General features: G+C 34.9%; 1 protein-coding gene across 4 annotated transcripts in view; it reads left to right on the forward strand.

Annotated features, from left to right (window-relative positions):
- The first annotated feature begins 1,080 nt into the window (after window positions 1-1,080).
- Window positions 1,081-24,443, forward strand: part of LOC137918944 (putative leucine-rich repeat-containing protein DDB_G0290503) — a 124,340-nt gene continuing 100,977 nt past the window's right edge. For 2 of the 4 annotated variants that reach the window (XM_068761885.1, XM_068761886.1), the window contains exons 1-8: window positions 1,081-1,216; window positions 1,447-2,559; window positions 4,876-5,591; window positions 6,675-6,810; window positions 7,593-7,733; window positions 8,858-8,947; window positions 11,418-11,486; window positions 23,093-23,200. In XM_068761885.1, the coding sequence (XP_068617986.1) occupies window positions 1,172-1,216; window positions 1,447-2,559; window positions 4,876-5,591; window positions 6,675-6,810; window positions 7,593-7,733; window positions 8,858-8,947; window positions 11,418-11,486; window positions 23,093-23,200 (2,418 nt within the window). In that variant the 5' untranslated portion in view covers window positions 1,081-1,171. Of the gene's footprint in view, window positions 1,217-1,446; window positions 2,560-4,875; window positions 5,592-6,674; window positions 6,811-7,592; window positions 7,734-8,857; window positions 8,948-11,417; window positions 11,487-20,782; window positions 20,867-23,092; window positions 23,201-24,443 lie in introns of those variants that run through there. The other 2 variants (XM_068761887.1, XM_068761888.1) reach the window with 2 other exon arrangements.

Raw genomic sequence — 24,443 nt, forward strand, 5'->3', positions numbered from 1 at the left:
AATGGGATTTATCGGTTTTAAACGGTTTTTTTTGTTTTAAACCGATTGGTTTATTTCGTTTTAAACCGGCCTTACATCTATACACGCATGGCATATTTGCGTCTCGGAAGGCATCTTGTATCATGTAACGGGGTTCTTCCGAAGATATCTTCCTCTGGGATCTGTTTCGAGCAATCCTTGACGACAGATTGTATATGTGTTTTAAATACACTAATGGCTGCGTCATGTCCACACGTACATTTTACTTTTGGCTCCCTTTATTGGGGACCTCTCGTTCACCCATTTCTGGGACATTTCATTTAGGGGTTAATAATTTTATCAGATTAATTTTTATTAACATATTTGACTTCTATTCTTCGTCTGATCATTCGTTCTTTTCTTATCGTTCGTCATTCGTAGTCTTTCATTCCTTTATCTTTATTGTTTCTCTCATTCATCGACTTTTCTCTCTTATTCCTTTTCAAGCTATTACAGTTTTATTTAGTTTAACTTATCATAGTGTTGTATGACAGTTTATTTATTTCCTTTATTTATAACTACTATTTTATTATTTTATTTTATTTGTTTATTTCGTTTTATTTTATTGCTATTTGATTTGTTCAGGATCATCTGTTTGTGTGAGAGTGTTATGCCCTTAATATTTGTTTTGTCAAGTACATTTGGCGGATTACTTGAGATATTGCCGTGCCTGTGACGCAGTTAAAGTTTGGTAATGTTTTTGGTACTCGAAGCCAAGTCGGACTGGCAATCGATTGCACCTGCACATGATATAATATAAATAGTTAACTGTCAATGAATCGATTTGATTTTTTTTGGTATTTGATAGGACTACGTTTAACGCATAAAATTTTAAGCCGACTACCACTTGTATATTGTTTTTATCGCGTTTCATTTTAGTTTTTATTTCAAAATTATATAATTACTAATTTATTTAAATAATGTTTAATAGAAAAATATTTTTTTTATTAGTTGATATAAAAAACGAAAAATTATTAATACAAGACATATAAGACGCGACTTAAATTGAAAGTTAAAACGGAACGCCGCAGTCAGTAAATGGCGCTTGTGTACGTACGACGATATTGTGTTTGAAATAAACGTCGCCTTGACGACGATATTTGTGAATTTTCTATGTGCTATTGGCGTGAATATAATATGAATTTCTTGAATTATGGATGACACAGAAAAAACAATTTCACAAACCGCAGAACATAAAGTAAGTTTAGGATTTGTTGATTTCTATTTATGAATTATTTCAAAAAAGTTACCGGGGATATTTATAAACGTTAATGTTTCGAAATGTTTTTGATTTAAATTGCACAAGAGCAGGCTGTTTGTAGTATTATTGTCTGTCCCTTTTTCAAATATTATATCAATACTGCCGTATTTTGAAAGCTACCGATGTAATATTTACGTCGCTTAGTTATTTTTATTGTGTATTTTTAGAATGTCCTTCCGGATGTCGTACATTCTCAACAGATACCTACCTCGGGAGCGGTTGTAGACGATGAAACGGAATCTGCCCTCGATACCGGGCAGATTGCGGAAGGCGCGAAATCCCAGGATGTCGAAGACTTTAGTAAAACCGAATCCATATCAGAGCATATTCCTTCCAGATTAGAATATTCCGTTACAGAGTCTGATGATATTAATCAAGCAAGCACTTCCCATGATATATTAAAAGATGACAAGGAGGTGGTATCTGGTTATAGCACAGTTATTCCACCTTCCCATTCTAATGCTAACAGTAAATCGGAACAAGATCCTTCAAAGCACTCTTGGAATCTTGATATTCAACATAATGTTCACCTTAGTAAGGAGAGTCCGGTCAATTTGGCCAACTCATCAGATTCAAAAGATACCCATGATACTAAACCAATATCTGCCCAAACTAGTGCTAATGAAAAAGAAGAGTATGGTAGTGAAGAAGTGCAGCAATCAGAGCAGTCTAAAAGTCAGGAAGAACTACAAAAAGATGAACCTGACAGTCCAGAAGGTTCACTTAGAAGTGAATATCTTGATTCTCTAAATGAAGATATCACTAATCAGTCACATTTATCTAATGAACATAATGATTCTAATAATACAGATATATCTAAAAGTCAAGCTGAGGATTCACCAAGTAAATCTGGGTCAGAAGAGATCATAAAGCTGGATATTAGAGGTCATGGAGTACCAAAGTTTCCTATACAAGCTGCCAAAATCATATTTGGACCACCACCTGAAGGCAGCACTATGGTTGAAACTCATATAGAGGAAATACCTGCTTTTCCAATACTGACTCCATTTATTGTTGGTGAAGAGAGTGTACAGATTGAAGAAGTGTTCGATCATGAACAGAAAAATGAACCGCAGTCACCAGATAAGTCTCCAGTTGAGAGTATGTCTAGTGATAAGACTGAAAAGGATTTACTGGTTGAGGAAATGACTGTTGAAAACACAAAAGAGAAGGAGTTTGAATCAACAAGGCAAGCAAAATCTTCACTTGGTGAGGAGATGGCATCCCTGAGTACATTGACCACAGACTATAAAACAATATGCGAGGAGTATGAAGTGAAGGTATTTTTGTTGTGTGGTCACTGCAGCTGCATTTGCATGATGCTTGTGGTGTTTCTGTTTTTTATGTTCCTGTCACTTTTTCTCACCTTTAATTTGATTTTTCTCATTACCTACACAGAGTTCAATGTTTTTTATGCTTTTGTTAGAAGGTTTAAAAGAGTAATTTAGTAATTATGAATAAACATGGTTTTAGAGCGGTCTCGTTTTTTTTAGTAGTTGAATATATGTTGGGTAAATGAACGTTTTATTGAATGTAGTGCCAACTACTACAAAGTGAAGAATGGTACATATAGTTATATTTCAAGTATATATATATAACTAAAATATTCATGGTGTACTTAAATAAATTATAATATTTGTTTTTCTTGACACATATATTGTTGGTATCTTTTGTTTATTTGGTCAACAGAAAGCTAATACTATATACCTACATGTATTATTGATAAAAAAAGTGTAGATATAATATTTGCAATAACAATATATATAGGATAATCAGAAAGTTAAACTAAAATTGGGTTTATAGTTTAACTAAATATTGTTAGCTTATTAATTTTAAAGAGAAAGTTTCATATACATAAAAGTAATGACTGATTTGTTAAAACGGTTTTGACTTCAAAAGAAGAATAGATGTGATAAAAAAGGATTTAATGTACCTATCTTTGATGAGTTGAAAGAGGCCTTTACTCCAAGGCACAACAAAGCAAGAGATATTTCATTGCATAATAAATTAGATCAGATTTTTTTTGTTAAAGTTCAGAAATAAAGGCTGCCATATATATTGTTGATGAAGTAGCCTTACTGGAATCTTTGAAAAGAGTGTTGTTGTACAACAAACTTTCATTACTTTTCAATACTGCAGAAATTTTCTATTTTCACCTAACAGTGTGCTAGGCTGGTTTATGACATGGTCATTGTCTCCCAGCAGCTTACCTTGTAGTTTCTGAGTAGCTTATGTTTCTATTGATTTGGCATGTATTTTAAAGATAAAAACTATAAAATTAAACATAAATCTAACAATGCATCTCTATTTGAGAGATTACATCAAACACCTACATGACTCATATCTGTCTACCCTCAACTAATATTTTTTCAAAAATATTGTTATTACAAAATATTTTGCCATCTAGACAAATTTTTTCTATTATTAATATTTATATAACTCTAAGCTAGTTTCTATTTAAGTTAACTGCATGACTAAAATACTCTTAAATTGTTAAATTTAATGGTCAAACTTTTTTGTTGTGACAGGTGGCTCAAAAATAATGTCATTATGTGAATGCGCCTTAATTTTTACAATTGGCGCCAAATGTCATTATGTTTTGACATTTATGATGTAGATATATAGAGAATTAGTTGTCAAAAGGCAATGGAGCACATATCTCTATTGACATTACTTTTATAACACCATCTGTTATATGATTGCATGATACACTTTAATTATATTTATAGGATTTATTTTGTGTGTGTATATAATATTTGATATATTTTATTAAATATTTAATTACTGGCAACTAATTATTCATACTATTAACTAAAGCATGGATTGTACATTTATTTTTGCGCATGTTTCTTGTTTCTCTGATAAACTTAAAGGTTGACAATGGGTTTATGGTATGGGTTTATGGCCTCTGAGAAGTCTGTCTTTTGTAAATATTTTAATGTCTACATAAAGTATGGTATAACAAAAAAGAAAGAAAATTAAAAGTATTTGAATCTTCTTTTGGGGACCCACATATATAACTTAAAGTTTAGGATGAAAAGTTCTTTCCAATTTCTCTTTCTCTTGTCTTGCTATCTCTTCTAAATTTCATCTCATAGGTAACCAACACTTTATGGACTACTGCCTTCTTACAAAGAAAAAAAAATTCCAATGTTTCTTCACAAAAAGTAATAGTAATGTTTATTATCTATAAAAAATACAAATTAAAAAACAATTATCTCTCTTGCTAATCGTGCTTAACGTTCTCATGATAAATAATTAATTGAAAATAAAATATGTTTTTATAACAACATATAATTCAAAACAGCAATGATACAACAGTATCCGACACAAAATATGAGTTGAAATAAAATTAAAACTTAACCAATATATACTAGATAATAGACTAGGCTAGAGCATCCTGCACTTTATAACGCCCCCCGTTTGTCTTGGGACCCACTACCGCCCTCATAAATACTCAGGGTGTCTATAAAGGGTTGGTACTGCCTCTATGAAACATCTTTGCGTTTACAAGAGGCCAGTCCAACTTTATATCTTAGTCCGATTTCAGCTTGTAGGTGTATAGCTACATACTGAACGCTTGTTTGTCCTTTCAGCTTACGCATTTCGAAGACGCAATAACGCGACGTGACGAACTAATCGAAGAACTCACCGTCTCGTTACAGCGATCCGTAAGGGAACGCGACCAGCTCAGAAGTGACAACGACCACCTGGTCGCTGAACTACAAAACCTGCAGCATATAGCTGCGGAGCGTCCATGTTCTGACCATGACACGATCAAAGCCCAGATATCTGACTATATTCATTATCAAACAATGGCGAAGGATGAAACAAAGATATCTTCTGCGGAGACAAGTGGAGCAACATCTATACACAGCTCCAATGGTGAAAGGGACATTGATAGAGAGGAGATCACAGTAAACTACTCCAAATCAGATTTGAGGTCATCAGAAACTGACTTTGAAAATGGTTTTGAAACAAAAATTGTAACGCTTCTCAATAAGTTTGAAGAATACATCGAAGAAAACTTGAGGAATAAGTTACGTGAAAGTATAATACAAGTTTTATGCGATGAAATTGGTAAAATGAGAATAGATTATGATACAGAGATAAAGGACCTGGAAAGTCAGTTGCAACAGGATAAGCAGTCATACTCCATAGAGACGAGACGCCTGAGGGAACTCCTCTCTGCTGTTAAAGCGGGAAACGCAGACATTGATGCCTTAAGAGAAGAACTAAGCATAAAACATGACAAAGAGATGGAGAACTTAAGAACGTATTTTGAAAAGAAATGCACAGATTTAGAGCGAAGGTAATAAATTACAATTATCATAAATGTACTATATATTTGATACACTAATTAATAATAAATTTTGTTTAATTGCTGCTAAGGAAAAGAAGGTAAGCAATATTCTATATTTTAAAATTGGAAGCGTTTTGTAGATTGTTATAAAATCAGCAGACAGCTTCATGCAGAATAATAAGCAATAAATGATATCTATTTCCTAGACTTTTTTTGTCGAATAAACCGTCTGCAAGTCTATGTAAACATACCTTTCAAGAAACATAACAATGCAGAAGGCATTGGATGGTTATAGCATCAGTTATGGATTACTCCAGGGACTCAGAGTTCCTGAATCGACTCTTAGATAAGTTAAACAATAATAAGACATATATAATCTTGTATATCTTTTTAAAAAAAAGGTCTCGGATTAATGAAACTTGGCTATATATAGTTTTTGTAATTAAGTAAAATTTACTACTATTACCTCGTCTGTTAAAATTTATTGTAGCACTATGCAAATGCTTCTATTAAATTGGGCTCTTTCGGCATTCCATCTAAAGGTATTCTAAGTAAGAAAAGGACCAATATTTAGCCACTTCCGCACATGCAGTGGTAGTCGTGCAATAAAATGCACCGCCCGCCAGCCCGCTGATAAATGCGTATGCGGCAAACAATGCGAATCACACAACCGCTACCGCCAAATTACTCAACACGTGTTTCACCCCTCCACGGGGCATCTTCAGGAGTTATGTTACACCGATTAGTGCCAAACACAGAGTTAGAGAGAATGGCAGTGCGGAAGTGGCTTAATATTGGTCCTTTTTTTACGTAGGATGGACTTCCGCGAGGTAACGTCTGATTCCTTTAAATATTAAAGGTATTATAGTTATCGTACATTATCTAAAGGAGAATAGAAAGCGCTTTAATGTGGTCAATTGAATTTATAGTATGCTAGTGGCCAGAATCGAGACTCATGGGCGCCCTCTATTCGATACTTGTAAAGAGGTTTTTAGGGTAAGCGCCCTCTATGCACCGTTAATCAAAACCTGGAATCTTCAAATACACTACCACTTAGCTATTGTAAGCAAGGTAAAAAAAATAATGTTGTAGTTACTCGGAGGAAGTGTGGAGGGGGCGTGCGTGCGTGTCGCCGCCGGGAAGTCCCGCCTCAGAATGCGCGGATGCCGCGGCAGGGGATTGCAGACGGCGCACGCGCAGCGCGGAATTCCCATCGCTTACTTTTGAGGTAGATTTACTTTAAATATCTTAATAACCGCCAAAATTAATATTGATATTTTTATGGAATATCCAACAAGAACCTTGTTTGTTAAATCAAAATGAAGCCATGTTTATCAATAATATTATTTTTTATCGCGAAGGCAGATTCGTGAATGGGTTTACAGGTGTAAAAGCTTGAAAAGGGTGAATGAAGTGTATAAAATTAATCAAACAATTAATTATTTCAGAAATATTAAATAGCATCACGTATCAAAATTGCATTACTATGAATTATTAAAAAAAATATTTTACCGTCTGCCTTTGCGGACCTTGGACTGGGAAGTACTGCCAGAAATATTTTGCCAGTTGCATTCCAATAAAAAAAAATTGTGACTTAATTCAGAGTGATCACTTTCAGGATGATTGTAAATAAGTAGCATTCTGCTATCAGGTGAGCTATATATCCACCCCTTTTAACCCTTAAATGCATGGTTTCTTATTGCAGCCTGGAAAAAATGTTTCCTGGTAGGTATTTAATAATTACAAATATCTATTAAAAAAAAGTTTTGCCGCCGAAACTTGCATAATTTCTTTTTTGACACTCAATATATTTATTATCTATGTTCGTCGAAGTGCGTTCGGAAACACATACCACAAGAATTAAAAAAGAAAAAAAAAAAGAAACGTGGTATGTATACATTTGGCAACATAATGCATTTAAGGGTTAAGCTTTAATATCTATAACCAATCACCCTGTATGCTACATGATATCATTCATCTCGTATTATATATCTTATGAAATCTCCGCAGTCGACCCCAATGGAGCAAGTACTTAAGCAAATGCACAAGAAATTCGAACAGCAGTTGGAGGACCTGAGGAGTGAACATCTCGCATACGTGAACGAACTTCAGAGCAGACACGGTGAGGTGGTCGCCTCGCTAGAGGAACAGGTGAGCTTGCACACATAACATTTGACCAGTCGATAGAGGAATTTGTTAGGTATACATGTAGCCGCGCAGCGCCATCTATCGACAGTTTCTGAAAGTATATAGTCACTAGCGCCATCTTGTATTAAGTTTAGTAAATTCTATTTAATGGAATCAGGCGTTACCTCGCGGAAGTCCATCTTAAGTAAGAAAAGGACACATGCAGTGGTAGTCGTGCAATGAAATGCACCGCCCGCCAGCCCGCTGATAAATGCGTATGCGGCAAACAATGCGAATCACACAACTGCCACCGCCAAATCACTCAACACGTGTTTCACCCATCCACGGGACATCTTCAGGAGTTATGTTACACCGATTAGAGACTCTGTGTTTGGCACTATTTAGTAAATACATATGTGGCGACACCGTATTGACGTTTATTTATCTAATTATTTAAAACGCGGAAGTTATAAAATCATTCAAATTTACAATAATCGTCACATTTAAATTAAATTTTCTTATTTCATGCAAATATTGGATTATTATATTTGTAGTAGTATGTATGGTGAGAAGGGGATATGTGATGTCGCCTGATCATTTTGATTTCATTTAGGCTATATCTGATAAAGTGTATATGTGTAAATCTGTATTGTTAAACTTTATTGAAAGATGTGTTGCTGTGGAGTTTGTTCCTGCTTCTTCTTCACAACTGTAACACCTTGCGAAACAGAGTTGCGTCAAAAATTAAATTAAATAATTGACGATCAATAAGAGTTCTGTTAAAAGTTCCAACGTCGAAAAAAATAATTTTATCTTTTAACTATGTTGGGAAGGCCTATATATCAGTGTTTCTCAACGTGGTGCCTACGCCCCACAGGAAGGCTTCACATAGGGAGCGTAAGAATTTAGGGTATAAGTAAGAAAAGGACCAATATTTAGCCACTTCCGCACATGCAATGGTAGTCGTGCAATAAAATGAACCGACTTGGTCGCCTTGGTCCTTTTCTTACTTAGAATGGACTTCCGCGAGGTAACGCCTGATTCCATTAAAAATTTAGGGCATAGCTCAAAGAATGTTAGGTAATATTGCTATAGATTAGAAGGCTGTCCTGCGGTTCAAATTATGATATATTAATTGTTTTTCTCAGCTCGTTCAACTGAAGGCTCACATCCAAACAGCTGAGGGGAACGTATCAATGTCGATGTACCAACAGGACATTGACCTGGAGTTGGAAAAGGTCAGTAAACATTGCTCTGGGTGTGTCACCGTCTTTGCATCCAAATATAACATCCGGTGTGTACCCATCCTAATAACCATAAGTCAAATGTAATTAAAAGGCACGAATTTTATGCAATAGAAGATAGTATTTGCATTCTTTATGTATATACTAATAAGTTAAGTTATTTTGTCAAATAATTAATGCAGATCGAACTCTGCTATGTCCTGTACAATAAACTTAAAAATTCTTCCATATTGTAAGGATGTGTTTACATTTTTTTTTTATAAATGAACTTAAATTTATTACAAGATTATTTAGAGTAAGACTAATTTTAGTAAGCATATATAAATGTATAAGAAGTGTAAATATGCACTTTATTTTAGGTGACAGCAATTTGCGATCATAGGACGCGGGTTAGATTCCCGGGATGCATTCATATGTAATTTACACTCTGTATATTATTTATATAGGATCGCCACAGCTTATAAATAAGTTTCCAGATGGGCAGCAGCGTCCTTTGCCTACCATAATACCACATCGCCAAACCTGCCAAGCGTGGCGATTATGCTATATTCTCCCATAGATGTCTCTAGGGGAGACCATTACCTTGCAGTGGGCGTCTGGTTGAAACTAAGTTCAAGTTAAACTTAATGAAACTTATTCATAATGCATTGATTTCCTTATATATCAAATACATATATATTCACCAAAAAATGATAAATAGTAATAGTTTTGGTAACATATTTTTCTATTTAAACTAAAATTTTAATATTTTTTATATTCAGTTCATTTTCATGTAATGCTATCTAGTTATATAGGGCGTCTGGTAGAATTCGAATTTTAAATTTTAAAAAAGTACTATAACGGTCGTATCAATTGACTTTTAAATACGCTACCGTGTTCTTCCGTCCAATGCGACACCGAGACTAAAATTCCCGCATGAAAAACGAAGCTATCGCTGCTTCTCTCCCCACTCCACCGTATAACGGTTAAGAATAAATTTAAATTTGAAATTCGAATTCTAACATCGGAAACTATATATGTATTGTTTACATTTGACTACCCTATTTATTTATCAAGATATTTTAATAAAGATTGTTACAACTGTTATATGTAATATCGAATTGCATTAGTTATATATGTGTGAAGTTGCATACCAACTAATAAAGTGTAAACTTTTTATTTTCAATTAAAATATTGCATGGCGTCTGTCGCATATGTCTGTTAGAAATCTCGTATTTGAGTGTATTATTAAATTTTAATAGGTTGAAACTTTGAGAATCACTATCAGTTTTATTAATCTATATATAGTTTACTATGTGCCAAATCAAATGCCGTGTAATATATGACATTTAATATTATAAATTAGTTAAATTATCTTAGTGTTCAAATCGAATCATTTATTTTCCGAAATTCATGTCAAATATGGTGATAATAATAAAAAATATAAATAGTCCAAATGTAGGAATGTATAAACATTTTTTTAATGTAATATATATGTTACTAGGTATATGCAACGCTTAAACATAAATGCCTCTTTCCATGGTTTGCAGAAAACATTGTAAAATATACTTAAATTTCTATGTAATAAGGTTCAAGGTTCTTCTTCCATGTACAATAACTTGCACCATAAATATATCTTCGAGCGTTTCAAACCACAATAGACCATAAGCCGCTCGTCATAACGTCTGATTTCGAATGAAGCTTAATAGGATGCCGTGTTAATAGCATTTTGTCTGTCAAACCAATATATGCTGTATTCAAAATCTATAAAAATAATTTCATCAAGCATTGGAAAAACTGCGTTTTATCGGACAGGGATCAATCTGAAAGTGATGAATTTAATTTGGAACAATAAATAAAGAATTTACATTTTATAAACAAATTCACAGTATTATATATAATAGAGTATTAATCATCATTTTAACCTTAGAACGCCCACAGTTGGACATAGATCTCCATAGATTTTCAATAGGACCTCGACAAGGTCTGTCCATATTGTGGGTAGACATCTTACTTTAACTCTAGGGTCATTTGTTCTGCGGGCTTTGTGACCTCCATACTGCTTCTCCAACTTGCCAATACGGTATGCTATATCGCAGTGAATAATTTTAAAATAGATATAATAAACTTTAAAATAGCTCTGTTTTTTGACTTGTGAACATGTGATACAATTATTTTTAAAACCAAACATAATCCAGTATAAGTTCATAGTACAGTGAGTTAATACTGTTTAGATTGAACCAAACAGTAATTAACAAGTACAATTGTACTTAATAACTGTGATATTTCATCCAAGTGCCATCTTGAGGGACTATAGGTACGCTACAACCGATAATAGCTTAACTGTCAATGATAATAACGCATATATTGGTTTGACAAACTATGTGTATATATATACTGTGTAATGTATTGGTGTATCTCTCTTCTGCATGCTTGGAATGCAACTAACACGTGCGTGTGACTAAACTGGGGGCGCTGGCTGCAGGGGGATATAGAGCGTAAGCTGCAGGAGGTCCGCCACGAGGTTCTGGATCAGGTGCAGGAGCAGATAAACGTGAGTAACTGCTTACACTTGCTGACAAACATAATACACTATCATGTTTTGAAATTTCATTTAATCGGTCATATTTGCACTTGGGTAGGTGTAAAGATGCATCTAGTATCTTTTTTTAAATTTAGTTTTTATTTTATTCAAATTAAACCGCCGATGTATAACTGAAACATTTGTAGGTAGTATATAGTAATCAAAATTGTATTTGACATATATATACCGTAATGGAAGAAGATGGTTTTGAATTTAACAAGATTTGTGTCAAAAATTGTAACATAAAAGATTGAAATAAGTTAGATCTGAGAGGAATTACATAATGAACATTGAAACCTGGAGTCGAAGACAGCATTCCCAAGGTGTATCTACTATGAGGTAATTTTCAGTGCAATGAGAAGTCTAGATGCGGCCAGCTCAGGACTAGTCCTCGTGGTGATCTTTGAGGGAAGCCTATGCCTTGCAGTGGGCGTCCATCAGCTGAAAAGAAGAACAGCTAGCACTTTGATACTAGAATGTTCTTGGATAATTTTGTTAAAACTAGCAATAAAATATATAGGCTATGCTTGTAGCATCGATGGAATCAGAAATTAGATCCAAAGAAGAATTAAGATCATCAATGTAACTTAACCCTTTCGTTCCGGAATATTAAAACATAAAATTTATCAAAAAAATGTATACACCAAAACCACGTGCAGACAATGGAAATTAGCGCTGGACTAGCTAGAGTTATGTGGACAGCGTGCGATTTTTGTACATAACCTCAAAGCCAAACGCATAAACAACGGCCTGGTACAATTTCAACTGAAAACGAGCGATCGTTTTAGGTTCCAGGGGTTTTCACACATTTGTGGTACATGTACCATCCGGGACGAAAGGGTTAAAGAGGTACTAGTGGCAGTGATCGGGACATATTGCTCGTGCATAAAGGCCTTCGGGGCAGAAAGGTTCTGAATTAGAAAGATACCTGTAGATGGAGAGATGATATAACCTTTTAGCCTCGTTCGCTAGAATAGGGGTAAAGCATCCCCTGACTGTCGTAGGGCTTGAGTATGAGAGCCTTCATCGTCTACTCAACAGGAAAGGTAGCGACGCGAAGTGGTCTTGTGTTGCTGCAGCTTCCTCCAGTGATGTGTTTTGGGACAGTACTGAGGGGCAGCTGTGAGTTTCGTAGTAGATCCAGCGGTTCCTCCAAAGGTACCTTAAACGACTCCTAAAGGGTTTTTAGCGGGTGAGAATCCCACATAACCCTGTTCTTCCACCAGAGGGCGGAGGTACCTTGTGTCCATCCTGAAGATTGGCCCCATTGGTCGCTGGATGCAGAACAGTGTAGCACTGGTCATCGTGGAGATCTTTGGGGAGGCCTATCCCTTGTAGTGGGCATTCACCAGCTCAAAAGAAGTTACTATTAAGGTTTAAGAGATGGATTTTTGGACAAAACATATAGGTCCGAATTGAGTTCCCTGTGGTACCCCTTATTAATCACTGTTCAAATGTTGAATAGGCTTAAACGCCCTCGCTTTGTGTCAAACCAAGCAAATTTAAAAAGGATGATTCGTCGCATTAAAAAAAAAAACGTAGAGATGTAATTTTTAGAAAATCGAATCCTTAATACTGCCAGATATACATGTATACAAATGTTTTTTTTTGACAAAGTTAATTCTTGTCCTCTGGAAATAAAAGTAAACTGATCATTTCAACTCAATTACTCCAAGTTATGACGATGAAGTCCATGTTTTTAGCCTTTGCGTATCTTACAGTGTCTTCAGTCATGGGATCTGGAATCTAGCTAAACACGTTGTGTATATACAAGAAATTACGTGAGTTGTTACTCGTAACAGCAGGGTGCTTTGAAAGTCCATCAAACCCGGAACAGAGAGCTTTGCCAACATTTGGCAGCTGGCGTTTCCAGCGCTCTGCGATTGGCCGCGAGCCAGTTCGCACCGCGCTGATTTGCGTCACACTAATAGACCAAGGTTTATTGGTAACAGTAACATCACGTCGCTGGAAGGATAGTGTGTTACTGCTGTGTTACATTTGTGTTACTTCTGGAAGATACTTGTGTTACATCAGTGTTTGTGTTACGTGTGTGTTGGTGAAGTACAGTATGTGAGGGATGCCGGATCGCAATCATCTTCACTATCGCAAAACGCGTGTGAGTACAATTTTGGCCATTTCACCAGACAATAATATAACAAGAAGTTGGAAGAAGAGTTTTTCAATTATGGTAACGTAAGAGAGTTTGGTTGGGAGATGATAACATATCCGTCCTTTAGTCCTGACTGTAATCTTTTCGCTGCGAACAGCGCCTTTTGGCGCTCGAATATAGACATTCTTTTTAGTCAACAACGCCTTCTGGCGCTCCAATGTAGATACTCATTTTCAGTGAACAGTGCCTTCTGGCACTCGACTATAGACACTCATTCTCAGCGAACAGCGCCTTCTGGCGTTCCACTATTGACACTTATTCTCAGCGAACAGCGCCTTCTGGCGCTCGGCTATAGACACTCATTCTCAGCGAACAGTGCCTTCTGGCACTCGACTATAGACACTCATTCTCAGCGAACAGCGCCTTCTGGCGTTCGGCTATAGACACTCATTCTCAGCGAACAGCGCCTTCTGGCGCTCGGCTATAGACACTCATTCTCAGCGAACAGCGCCTTCTGGCGCTCGAATATAGACACTCATTCTTAGCGAACAGCGCCTTCTGGCGCTCGGCTATGGATGCGTTCTCTCAGCAAACAGCGCCTTCTGGCGCTCGAATATAGACACTCATTCTCAGCGAACAACGCCTTCTGGCGCTCGAATATAGACGCTCATTCTCAGCGAACAGCGTCTTCTGGCGCTCGGCTATGGACGAGTTCTCTCAGCAAACAGCGCCTTCTGGCGTTCGACTATAGACGCTTTCTCCTAGCAAACGCGCCTTCTGGCGCCGTACATTTGTTTTACATTATCGTGCCAATAATTGCATGATCATGGTCATTAATTTGTTGGTTACCAGCGCGACAGCTGCAAAGGCTTCCTGTGCGGATATTTCGTGATATAACCAAATACGTGTCGTTCGTACAGAAAATCTACTATCGCGCCGGCTACTGAGAGAGTAATTCATTTTTAGACGTTCTGCAGCAAAGGAGCTAAACCTTCAGATATCTGCCTCATCAGGCTATCAGGCTGGATCACTTCAGAATTCTTAAGACTGTGTCAAGTTAACAAGAGAGTACTGTCAAAATTGTTTGTCGTGGTTTGTTTTTAACGAGAAGTCTCTTAATTTTTGCAACGATAAAGTTCGTTTATTCAACATTGGAACTTTTAACAAAACTCTTTATTCAACTTGTAATTTATTTATTTTTTTCCTCTATTTTATTTTTGACTCTACTCTGTTTCCCAAAATGTTATAGCTGTGGAGAAGAAGGAAGAAACTTAATAACAGCACATCTTTTGATAAAGTTTTAATAGCCTAAATGAAATCAAAATAATCACGCGACATCAAGGATTATTAACATTGAGATCGATTTTGTCACAGGATGGCGAAAAGTCATCTAGCAAAATCATTTATATGCTATAGACAAACATAAATACTTTGAAAAAGTATGTTAGGAATAGAGTGAGAAGGAAGTTGAAATTTCTTTAATTATGAAAAAACAGCGCTTGACTTCGTTGTCACCTGACGTTAGTAGTGATGGTAGTGATGGTAGCTTTTAAAAAACAAATTAAAATACTGTACTAACACATAAAAAAGTAATTTTACATCAAAGATATCAGAAGAAATAATTCCATTACTACCATAGTCTGACGGTGTTTGGGGGAGATGATACTGAGTTAGTCTGTATTTATATAAACTTCATGAACGTTGTGTAAAGTCGGACTTAAAGTCTTAACCCTTAAATGCACGACTTTTATATTTTAAAAAATATATATATCTTGCAGATAAATGCACTACAATGCAGAGAACAATACAAATTTATCTAATATATAAAATTCTCGTGTCACGGTGTTCGAACTTGAACTCCTCTGAAACGGCTTGACCGATTTTTACCAAATTTTATATGCGTATTTAGTAGGTCTGAGAAACGGCTACTATCTATTTTTCATACCCCTAAGTGATAAAGGTTGTTCACCCTTAAAATTTTTTTTTATTTTTTTGACGAAATTTTTTGTTTTTATTTTTTTATGATACAACATACAAAAATACATACAACCCTAAATTTTCACCCTTCTACGATCAACCCTTATTTTTAAATTGAAAATTAAAAACATTTTTTTTTTGCAAAACAACGTTTGCGGGATCAGCTAGTGTATGTATATATGTAACATTCTATCCACTGATTTATTTAAAAAAAAAACCTTACGTTGCAGGTATGCACTATTATGCATTTACTTTTTTAAGTGTAGTACATTTTATGTTTAAGTGGTATGTTGCAGTTTTTCATGATTATGCATTTAAGGGTTAATGCATTCTCTAACAGTCAATCTAAATTCCCCGTTTACCCGTAAAAAGGGAGATGGATAATACTATAATAACTACTTCTGGAAGCGTAAGCGCTGGTAGAAGTAGCGGAAGAAACTCCAGCATCGCTTCTATCTAGTATGACCAGAGGTTAGCGATCTCTGTGATATGCGATTCGATTTGGTGTTTTTAAAATTACTAAGAATGTCTTATGAAATTACACTCTTTTAAGGAAGTGCAGCCAAAAGAAAAGTAGGCGGGGGACAATTAATATGTAATATAAGATCAAATAAAACAAAATTTAACGATCTTCAATTACTTATATTGACATAAAATCAAAAATTTAACAAAAAGTAACTATGCTCTGCTGCAATTTCACGTTCACTGTATCCTTTTTCTCGAAGCATACAAATAGCACTTTGCTGTTCAAGCGTGATTTGCTTGCGTTTTGCCAGTTTCAGAAGAAAAAATGTGAAAAAAGCCGTAGTCAATATTTTCCGAATACAGATAATGTTAATGTCACATCTTGCACGTGCCAATACTTAAGTGCTACTAAACAGGACCCAAAAAAGTTAAATATAAGAAATAACACCGACAGTAACATTTTAAACCACAAAAGAATGCAACTGCAGTCCAAGTCATAAAACACTTGTTTCTTCAAAATCTAAGAAATTGGTAAAACATGTTTAATGAGTGCCAACGATCCCTTTGTGAATATGTAAACAGTCATAAAAAGTTGCAAAGACACATTCATTACAAATTTTTACCGCTTATAGCAGGTATTGTTTCGTTTTGGCCAATAACAGATGTCAATCATTCCGCTAATAAATGTTTGAATTTCTTTTGAAATAAGTAAGAAAAGGACCAATATTTAGCCACTTCCGCACATGCAGTGGTAGTCGTGCAATAAAATGCACCGCCCGCCAGCCCGCCGATAAATGCGTATGCGGCAAACAATGCGAATCACACAACCGCCACCGCCAAATCACTTAACACGTGTTTCACCCCTCTACGGGGCATCTTCAGGAGTTATGTTACACCGATTAGTGCCAAATATAGAGTCTCTGTGTTATATATTCTTTTGAAATGTTACAGTTTATCGACTATCTAATTTTGAAAGGGAATATATTCCAAAATAAGACGATTTAGATAAAGAATAATAAAAAAAGTTGACAAAAACAGTAACAGATTATTTGGTGGTCGTAGATGTCTCTAGTGTAGCTAAGAAAAATTTAAAAAATTTCAGATTAAGTATGGAGAAGTGTTCAATATAAATAATAGTAGATACTGTGAAAAATGCACTTTGGAAGCGCAGTGGACCAATTATTCAGGGGGTATCAGAAGATATTAGTACCTATTAAAACCACCTATAATCCTGTATATACCTAGAGCATATACCGTGGAGATATCTCTAGTAATCACTGGGTCAGAAAATTGGCGCGAAATGAAAGCGTGTTGCGTGTTCCTGTGATAACCTTATATATAAAATTTTCTATTATTATTATTACTAGTTAAAAAAGCCTAGCTACTTGCTACCTTTATAAAATAGAGCAGGACAAAATATTATTGGACTATCATTGACAAAATTCAAAACAAATATTTAAATGATAGAATCTTTGGCAGATGTTGCCTGAATTCCTTTAGATATCTTATCTTGGTTTCCTTTAGGCTATATATGTATAAATCTGTATTGTTAAACCTATTAGATGTGTTGTTGTGGAGTTTCTTCCTGCTTCGCCACATCTATTACATATAGCGAAGAGTAGAGAGAATATATTGACGATCAATAACGAGTTCTGTTAAAAGTTACAATAATAAATAAACGTATTTTATCTTTTGATGCTTAGGTACTCCGTCTCTAATTTTTTCCCACTTTCATAGTAGAGAGACTCCTGATTCGCAATGTAATATCACATTAAAAAAATATTTTAAATAGTCAAAAATTTTAATAGTGATATGAAAGAGAAAGGCAGAAGAAAGATGAAGTATGAAAGATTATAAGAAGAATGCAAGAAGAGCGACAAAAAAGTACGCAAGCAATAATATATGATATAAGAATATCTACATAAATTATTCCATATTCCCACGCGGAAGGATACAGATAAACATTAATTTTAATTTGATGTGTCAGTCGGTGGACTTTATTGGCCGGACCAAAGTACTTCCTTCCTTCGCTGCGCTTTGGTCTCTACTCTTAAATTTTAAATCAACTCACTAGTAACAAAAAAACCTATAAGAACTTTTTTCTGCTTTTAAAAAGTAGGATAAAACAATTTGGCACACTAAGTAATACAGTTTTATTATTCGCGACGAGTCTAGACGTCTTACACGAACACTTAAAATAGCTGGTTTATTTTTAAAAGCAAAGAAACTGAAATATGGAGTGATTAGATTCGCGAGTGTGCAGTCAACGCGCCGTGGGTCGTCGCCATCTTGTCGTCGCTGGCGCGATGCCAATTTTGGCGCGCATTTTTCGCGCGATTGACCGCGATGTTTCGGCCACGCCGTCTCGCGTGCTTTTTTGTGCATGGATTAAAAAAAATGTGAATGATTTTTTTTTAAATTACTATTATTATTAAACGCTATTCAAAATAGCTTTCAAATAGCGTTTAATAATAATATATAAAGCTATAATATAATTAAAATAAAACGTTTAATAATATATATAAAGCTTTTAAATTATATTACTATCATCTATAATCGTCAGCTGAATATAAAATTTACGTTAGTTCGTAACCCGCTACTTATTAAGAACTAACAAGAAACTCAGTCTATTACTATTTTACAATGAAATATCTCTTGAACAATTTCCTAACTTAAACCTTAAGTTCTTTTATCGTTGATGTCTTGTTTGTTTTGCACAACGCCCTTATCATGTTCAGTTTGTATTGAAATAAAAAAGTAAAAAAAAAATATTAAAAGATGAAAAACTATCCTGTCGTCAATAGCGGGGTCATAAAAAAAATCATGTTCAGTTTTTAACTTAACGTTCCGCAAGGTAACGCCTGATTCCATTAAATATTCCCTGAGAGATATTTTTACACAAATTGGTATTCTAATGGTTGCTTCGTAATAAAGTTTTAATAGCATGTTATGTATAAATGATAATTTAAAATCTGATATGAAAGATAGTGGCAGACACATGATAAGTACAAGAAATAAAAATATACTCATGACTCCTAAGTTTTGTCTTTAAAAAATATAAAGTTACAAAAAATATCTTAGACCTTCCGTTTTTTAGTTTTAAATGTAAAATTAAAAGTATAATATTAAATAAATCTTATTATAGCATTTAAGAGTTTTCAGTAGATCTATATGTAGATATGTGGAACTTCCTTTATTGACCCTTTTACATGATAGATATTTTTAAATTTCATTAAAAAAGAGCAACCGTTTGTTTATGTTAAAATAATCGACGATTTAAAAGCGCATTTAAATGCCTACTTAATAAAACTAAGAGAATAATACCTGAGTTCGTTAAGAGAAACAAGAGTTAAAAGTAAATTAAATCTTTGTTATTTAATTTTAATGACTGCTAATACTTTATTGTTATATGATAGATTTGACACTATTGTAGTAGAATGTATACCATTCTAGTTTTTCTTCCAGGAACTAATCAGTTATATTACTTTAAGCTTATGGCAGGGTAGATCAGACTCCTTGATACGCGTATCGCAATTAAATACATATTTAAAAAGTATGCAGAATTGTATTTCAAGATTAATAAACACCTTTTTTAGAAATCCTTATACTAGCAGATTTCTGTTTCGGAAATTTCTATATCAATAAACTTCTTTTTTAGAAATTTCAATTTTGATAGACTCTTTTTAAACGTTACAATATGGATAGACTCTTTTTTGGAAATTTCAAGTTTGATAAACATCTTTTTTTTTAAATCCTAATACTGACAGATTTGTGTTTCGGAAATTTCAAGATTGATAAACTTCTTTTTTAGAAATTCCAATATTGGTAGACTCATTTTTGGAAATTTCAATATTGACAGACTTTTTTAATAAAACACTTTATTGAATATAATTAACTAAATTTCGCGAAATAGCGAAGGTTCGGAAGCTGTTCCTTGACAAGCTAACGGAATCATCACGATAGTAGAATTTTATGATTATATATACATACACATATGTAGATATATATGTATATATATAATATATATACACACACACCAAAATTATGTTTTTCTGAAAACATAAATAAAATTAGAATATCTGTTTTAAATAGATGTATATGCATAATTACATCTTTTTAAAATTTTTGTCTGGCTCTCTGTTTGTTCCGGCAAATTTCTTTAATGGTTGGACCGATTTTGACAGGACTTGTTCTCAGCTACTTTTATTTTGGATAAATTATTAAACAAATAAAAATAAACTATTTTTTTTCTTAACTTTCAGTCGGACGATTCCGCGGGTATAGATTGTATAAAATATGTGTATTGAATTTAGAAATAAAACACATTTATTTTATTCAACTTGACAATAGTTTAAAATTATTTTAAACGCCGGTTAGTTTTGATTGCAATCAAAAATATTCCTTCTATTAGCCGCATGTGGTACGAGCCGCAGGTTGACAACCCCTGGTCTATACTTAAGATACCAATATCAAACATCGAACATAAACAATCATTAATTAATGACATAATAACATTATATTGAAGTAATTTATTGCTTTATTATAATCCTTAATCACATATAAATAAGGTATATAATTATTTTATTTGTTTTGAACGTCGCAATCGGTGGTGAGATGATATGGTTGCAGGGGTCATGTCGCGTATAATTTTCTTTAGTGACTACATATCTGTGGTCAATTGAACACTCTTGTTAATATTTTGTGTGAATGTGCCCTTATTTTTGATCGCATTGCCCTAGTGCCGTGTTTGTGAATTTTACGTGTACATTTGCGACGAGGAAATATGGGAGATATATGTGTATGTGTCTAGTTAATAATAGAATTTAAATTACTCATAAATTCTGCTCTGCTTGTTATTTTATAAAACATTGAATTATGACAGGTTTTTTGTTAAGTTTTCTTTGAAAACAAAGATCATCGATGTAGCTAGAAGCACATAACTCGTGCAAGTGATGGCTGTTGGAGCCGTAAGGTTTCCATATGGCAACTGCAAGCGGGTAAACGCCCCCGAAAGCCCCCCATTAGGGGAAGCGATGACTTAGTCAAGGTCATCCGGTCGTAGTGGCGATATTTGGCTCTCCTAAAGATCTTCACGTAACCCTATGTCCTTCTAGTTGGCACCTATCTATTAAAAATAAATTCAAGTAATTAATATTGATATATACGTTAGTGCGTTTGTGTGTGTATGTAATTTTTTATTAGAGGAACCGGAAAGGAATGTCGCTTGTAAGTTAAATTCACACGACTACATTTTTAACAAATTTTTATTTCTAATCAACAATATATTCATCTTATCAACAACCTTTTGCCATCTAGTTTACAAAATCAATGCCGCAGCGGTAACAGATCAATCGGTTTTTCTGAAAAAATGTCGACGGAAAAGAGATCACTTTTCGGTTTCCCTAATATATTAATTCGTTAAATATATTTTCATTCAACGAGTAAGGTTTTCGTAAAAGTAACTAATCGTGAGGTAACAAGGCAGTTATTACAAATATATCAGTTAAGAAAGATACTAATATATAGCTACTTCCGCTATGCAGCAGTAGTCGTGCAATGATGCACCGCGTCCAGCCCGCTGATAAATGCGCGTGCGGTAAACAATGCGAAACACAACTACCACCGTTAATCTACTATACACGTGTTTCACACCTCCACGGGGCATCCTCAGGAGATGTTACACCGACAAGTGCCAAATACCGAGTGAGCATCTTCCATCACCGCTATCCGCATCTCTATAGATTCTCAATAGGATTGCTTCTTATATATGCACCTAGTGTATTTATAAGCACTTAAAATGTTGTACTTGTGAGACGTCTTACATTTGCTGTTACATGGTTTCTACTTCAGAACATGAAGGTCTATTACAGGGGCGAGGAATTTTAGTAATCAACGTGCCAGTATGTATAAAAAATTAATTTACCCATAAAGTAACACTTATGATTTACTGAACTTTATTTATTTATATATTGGAATAAAAAATTAGAGAAATAAAAAGTAAAAAATTTACAAACTGTTCGATACAAGCTGATCAATATCAGCCGTAATTGATAGATTGTCATTTTTGATTATTTGTTTTGGTTTAGTATGTACTAACATTTTATTATAAATCATTTTATAACAATACATTTATGAGAGATGGCCAATAAAATAAATTGACTTTTAGAAATGATGAGCGGGCCGCGTGTTGTTCATCCCTAGACAGTTACATGAGAGCTTAATTTGATTCTAGCATCTATTAGTTTGGATTCTTGTGAAGATCATAGTTATCTGTCGAACGACAGATGATGTAGGCTGTATAACAGCCTCCATCGTACGGTAGCAATATGACGTCACACGAACTCGTGTGTGTATTGCACGGACGAGACTCAAGATGCGATCGCAAGGTTCATCGATGTGGCGAATACAACCGCCGCACAGACACTGGCGCACAACCTGAGGATGCCAATATGGAGTAGGGACGAGGAAGTGGTCGCACGAAACGTAATCTTAAAAACTGAACATTGTTACGGCGTCGTTAAAAACAAACAAGACATCAATGTTACTATGACTTTCAAGTTTAGTTTTAAATAGATTTAAGTTAGCAAAAAGTTTAAGACACATAAACACTAATATCCAAAAATATGAACAAAAAAGAATATGAAAAATATACGTAATTGTGAAAATAAAGGCACATATGCTAATGTAAGAGTTATAGATTTGATTGAGGATATGAAAACCGAATCAAATAAGGCCTTAAAGGCTTTAATGGAAAAGAACTATTTCAACTTTTTCGAGGAACTGAAAAAGCTATGACAAAAGTGCGTTATGTTTGTCTATATACACGTTAACTACCTGCTGCCGCTACTTATGCCTCTTCTGTTTTCATATTAAGGTTGTATTAAATAAATTTGCTTTGTAAATATGATCGCCCATTGTACTATTTCCTTAGTGTAAAATTAAATTAAAATTGTATATATACAAAGCTGATACAACATCTGTCGGATCAGTTGGTATGAATTGAATTGGGTTATGTTGTGTGCAGGTGCTGCTGTCAGACCCTGACGCGGAACTGTCCAACTGGCCACTGGAGCTGGTGGCGCTCCGAGACAAGATTCATGGAGACGCGGCGCGAGCGAACCCAGATAAAGATGTGAGTATATATAACGAATTAAGACAATGCATCTAATAGAATCAGACGTTACTTTGCGGAAGTCCATTCTAAGTAAGAAAGGGACTAATATATAGCTACTTCTGCTATGCAGCAGTAGTCGTGCAATGAAGTGCACTGTCCGCCAGCCCGCTGATAAATGCGCGTGCGGTAAACAATGCGAAACACAACTACCACCGACTATCCACTCTATACGTGTTTCACCCCTCCACGAGACATCCTCAGATGTTATACCGTCCAGTGCCAAACACCCTAGTCACTCGGTAGGAAGTCTATATATTAGTCCCTTTCTTAGTTAAGACAATGTATTTTAAGCTTCGAAATATGAAATATAACACACTTCATATTACTGGCCAGTACGATCACAGTTCTTTTCAGTTAATTCATTATTGCGCGTTCGAATTTCAATTCGGACGCTATCGTTGCGTTCATGTTGAAATTGTAAATGGTCTCTGTAAAAATGTTAAATACGCAAACTCTACCACTATCAGCTCTCCTTTTTCTGTTCATTTAGAAGCCTGAATTTCACCTACAGAAAGATAATAAATCCTTCATAGGCCTGGGTGGTATGCATATATAGTTCCGCAAGATATACAAATGGAATTTATGGACAGTAAATGTAATATTTAGAACGAATCAGAAAAACTAAGATCATTGACGTAGCTTGAAGAAATGCTTGTTGGATGTGGCAGTTTGCGAGATACATCGTACCTCCAATGGCCTTTGGAGCCGAAAGGTTCTCTGGCGACCAGACAGGCCGGTAGACTCGATGTGGGTAGGCATGCCACTAGATGTACCTACGATATAGTTAAGATAGAGATCTATTCCTTTAACCTTTTAAAGCATTTACATTTAACTAACCATCCTGTATAAATAAAAAATGAATAGCCAAATAACTAATCTACTAAGTAAGAAAAGGACCAATATTTAGCCACTTCCGCACATGCAGTGGTTGTCGTGCATCAAAGTGTACCGCCCGCCAGACCGCTCATAAATGCGCGTGCGGCAAACAATGCGTTGTGTAGTTCGCATTGTTTGCCGTCACCGTTAATTCACTCAACACGTGTTTCGCCCCTCCACGGGACATCTTCAGGAGTTATGTTACACCGATTAGTGCCAAACACAGAGGACTGATAACACTTGACACAACCACTGCATGTGCGGAAGTGGCTAAATGTTGGTCCTTTTCTTACTTAGGATGGACTTCCGCAATGTAACGTCTGAT

This window comes from Battus philenor, unplaced genomic scaffold, assembly GCF_028537555.1.
Source record: "Battus philenor isolate CCGP_79_NKW_IND1 unplaced genomic scaffold, ilBatPhil1.0.hap1 SCAF_15, whole genome shotgun sequence".
Classification (NCBI taxonomy): domain Eukaryota; kingdom Metazoa; phylum Arthropoda; class Insecta; order Lepidoptera; family Papilionidae; genus Battus; species Battus philenor.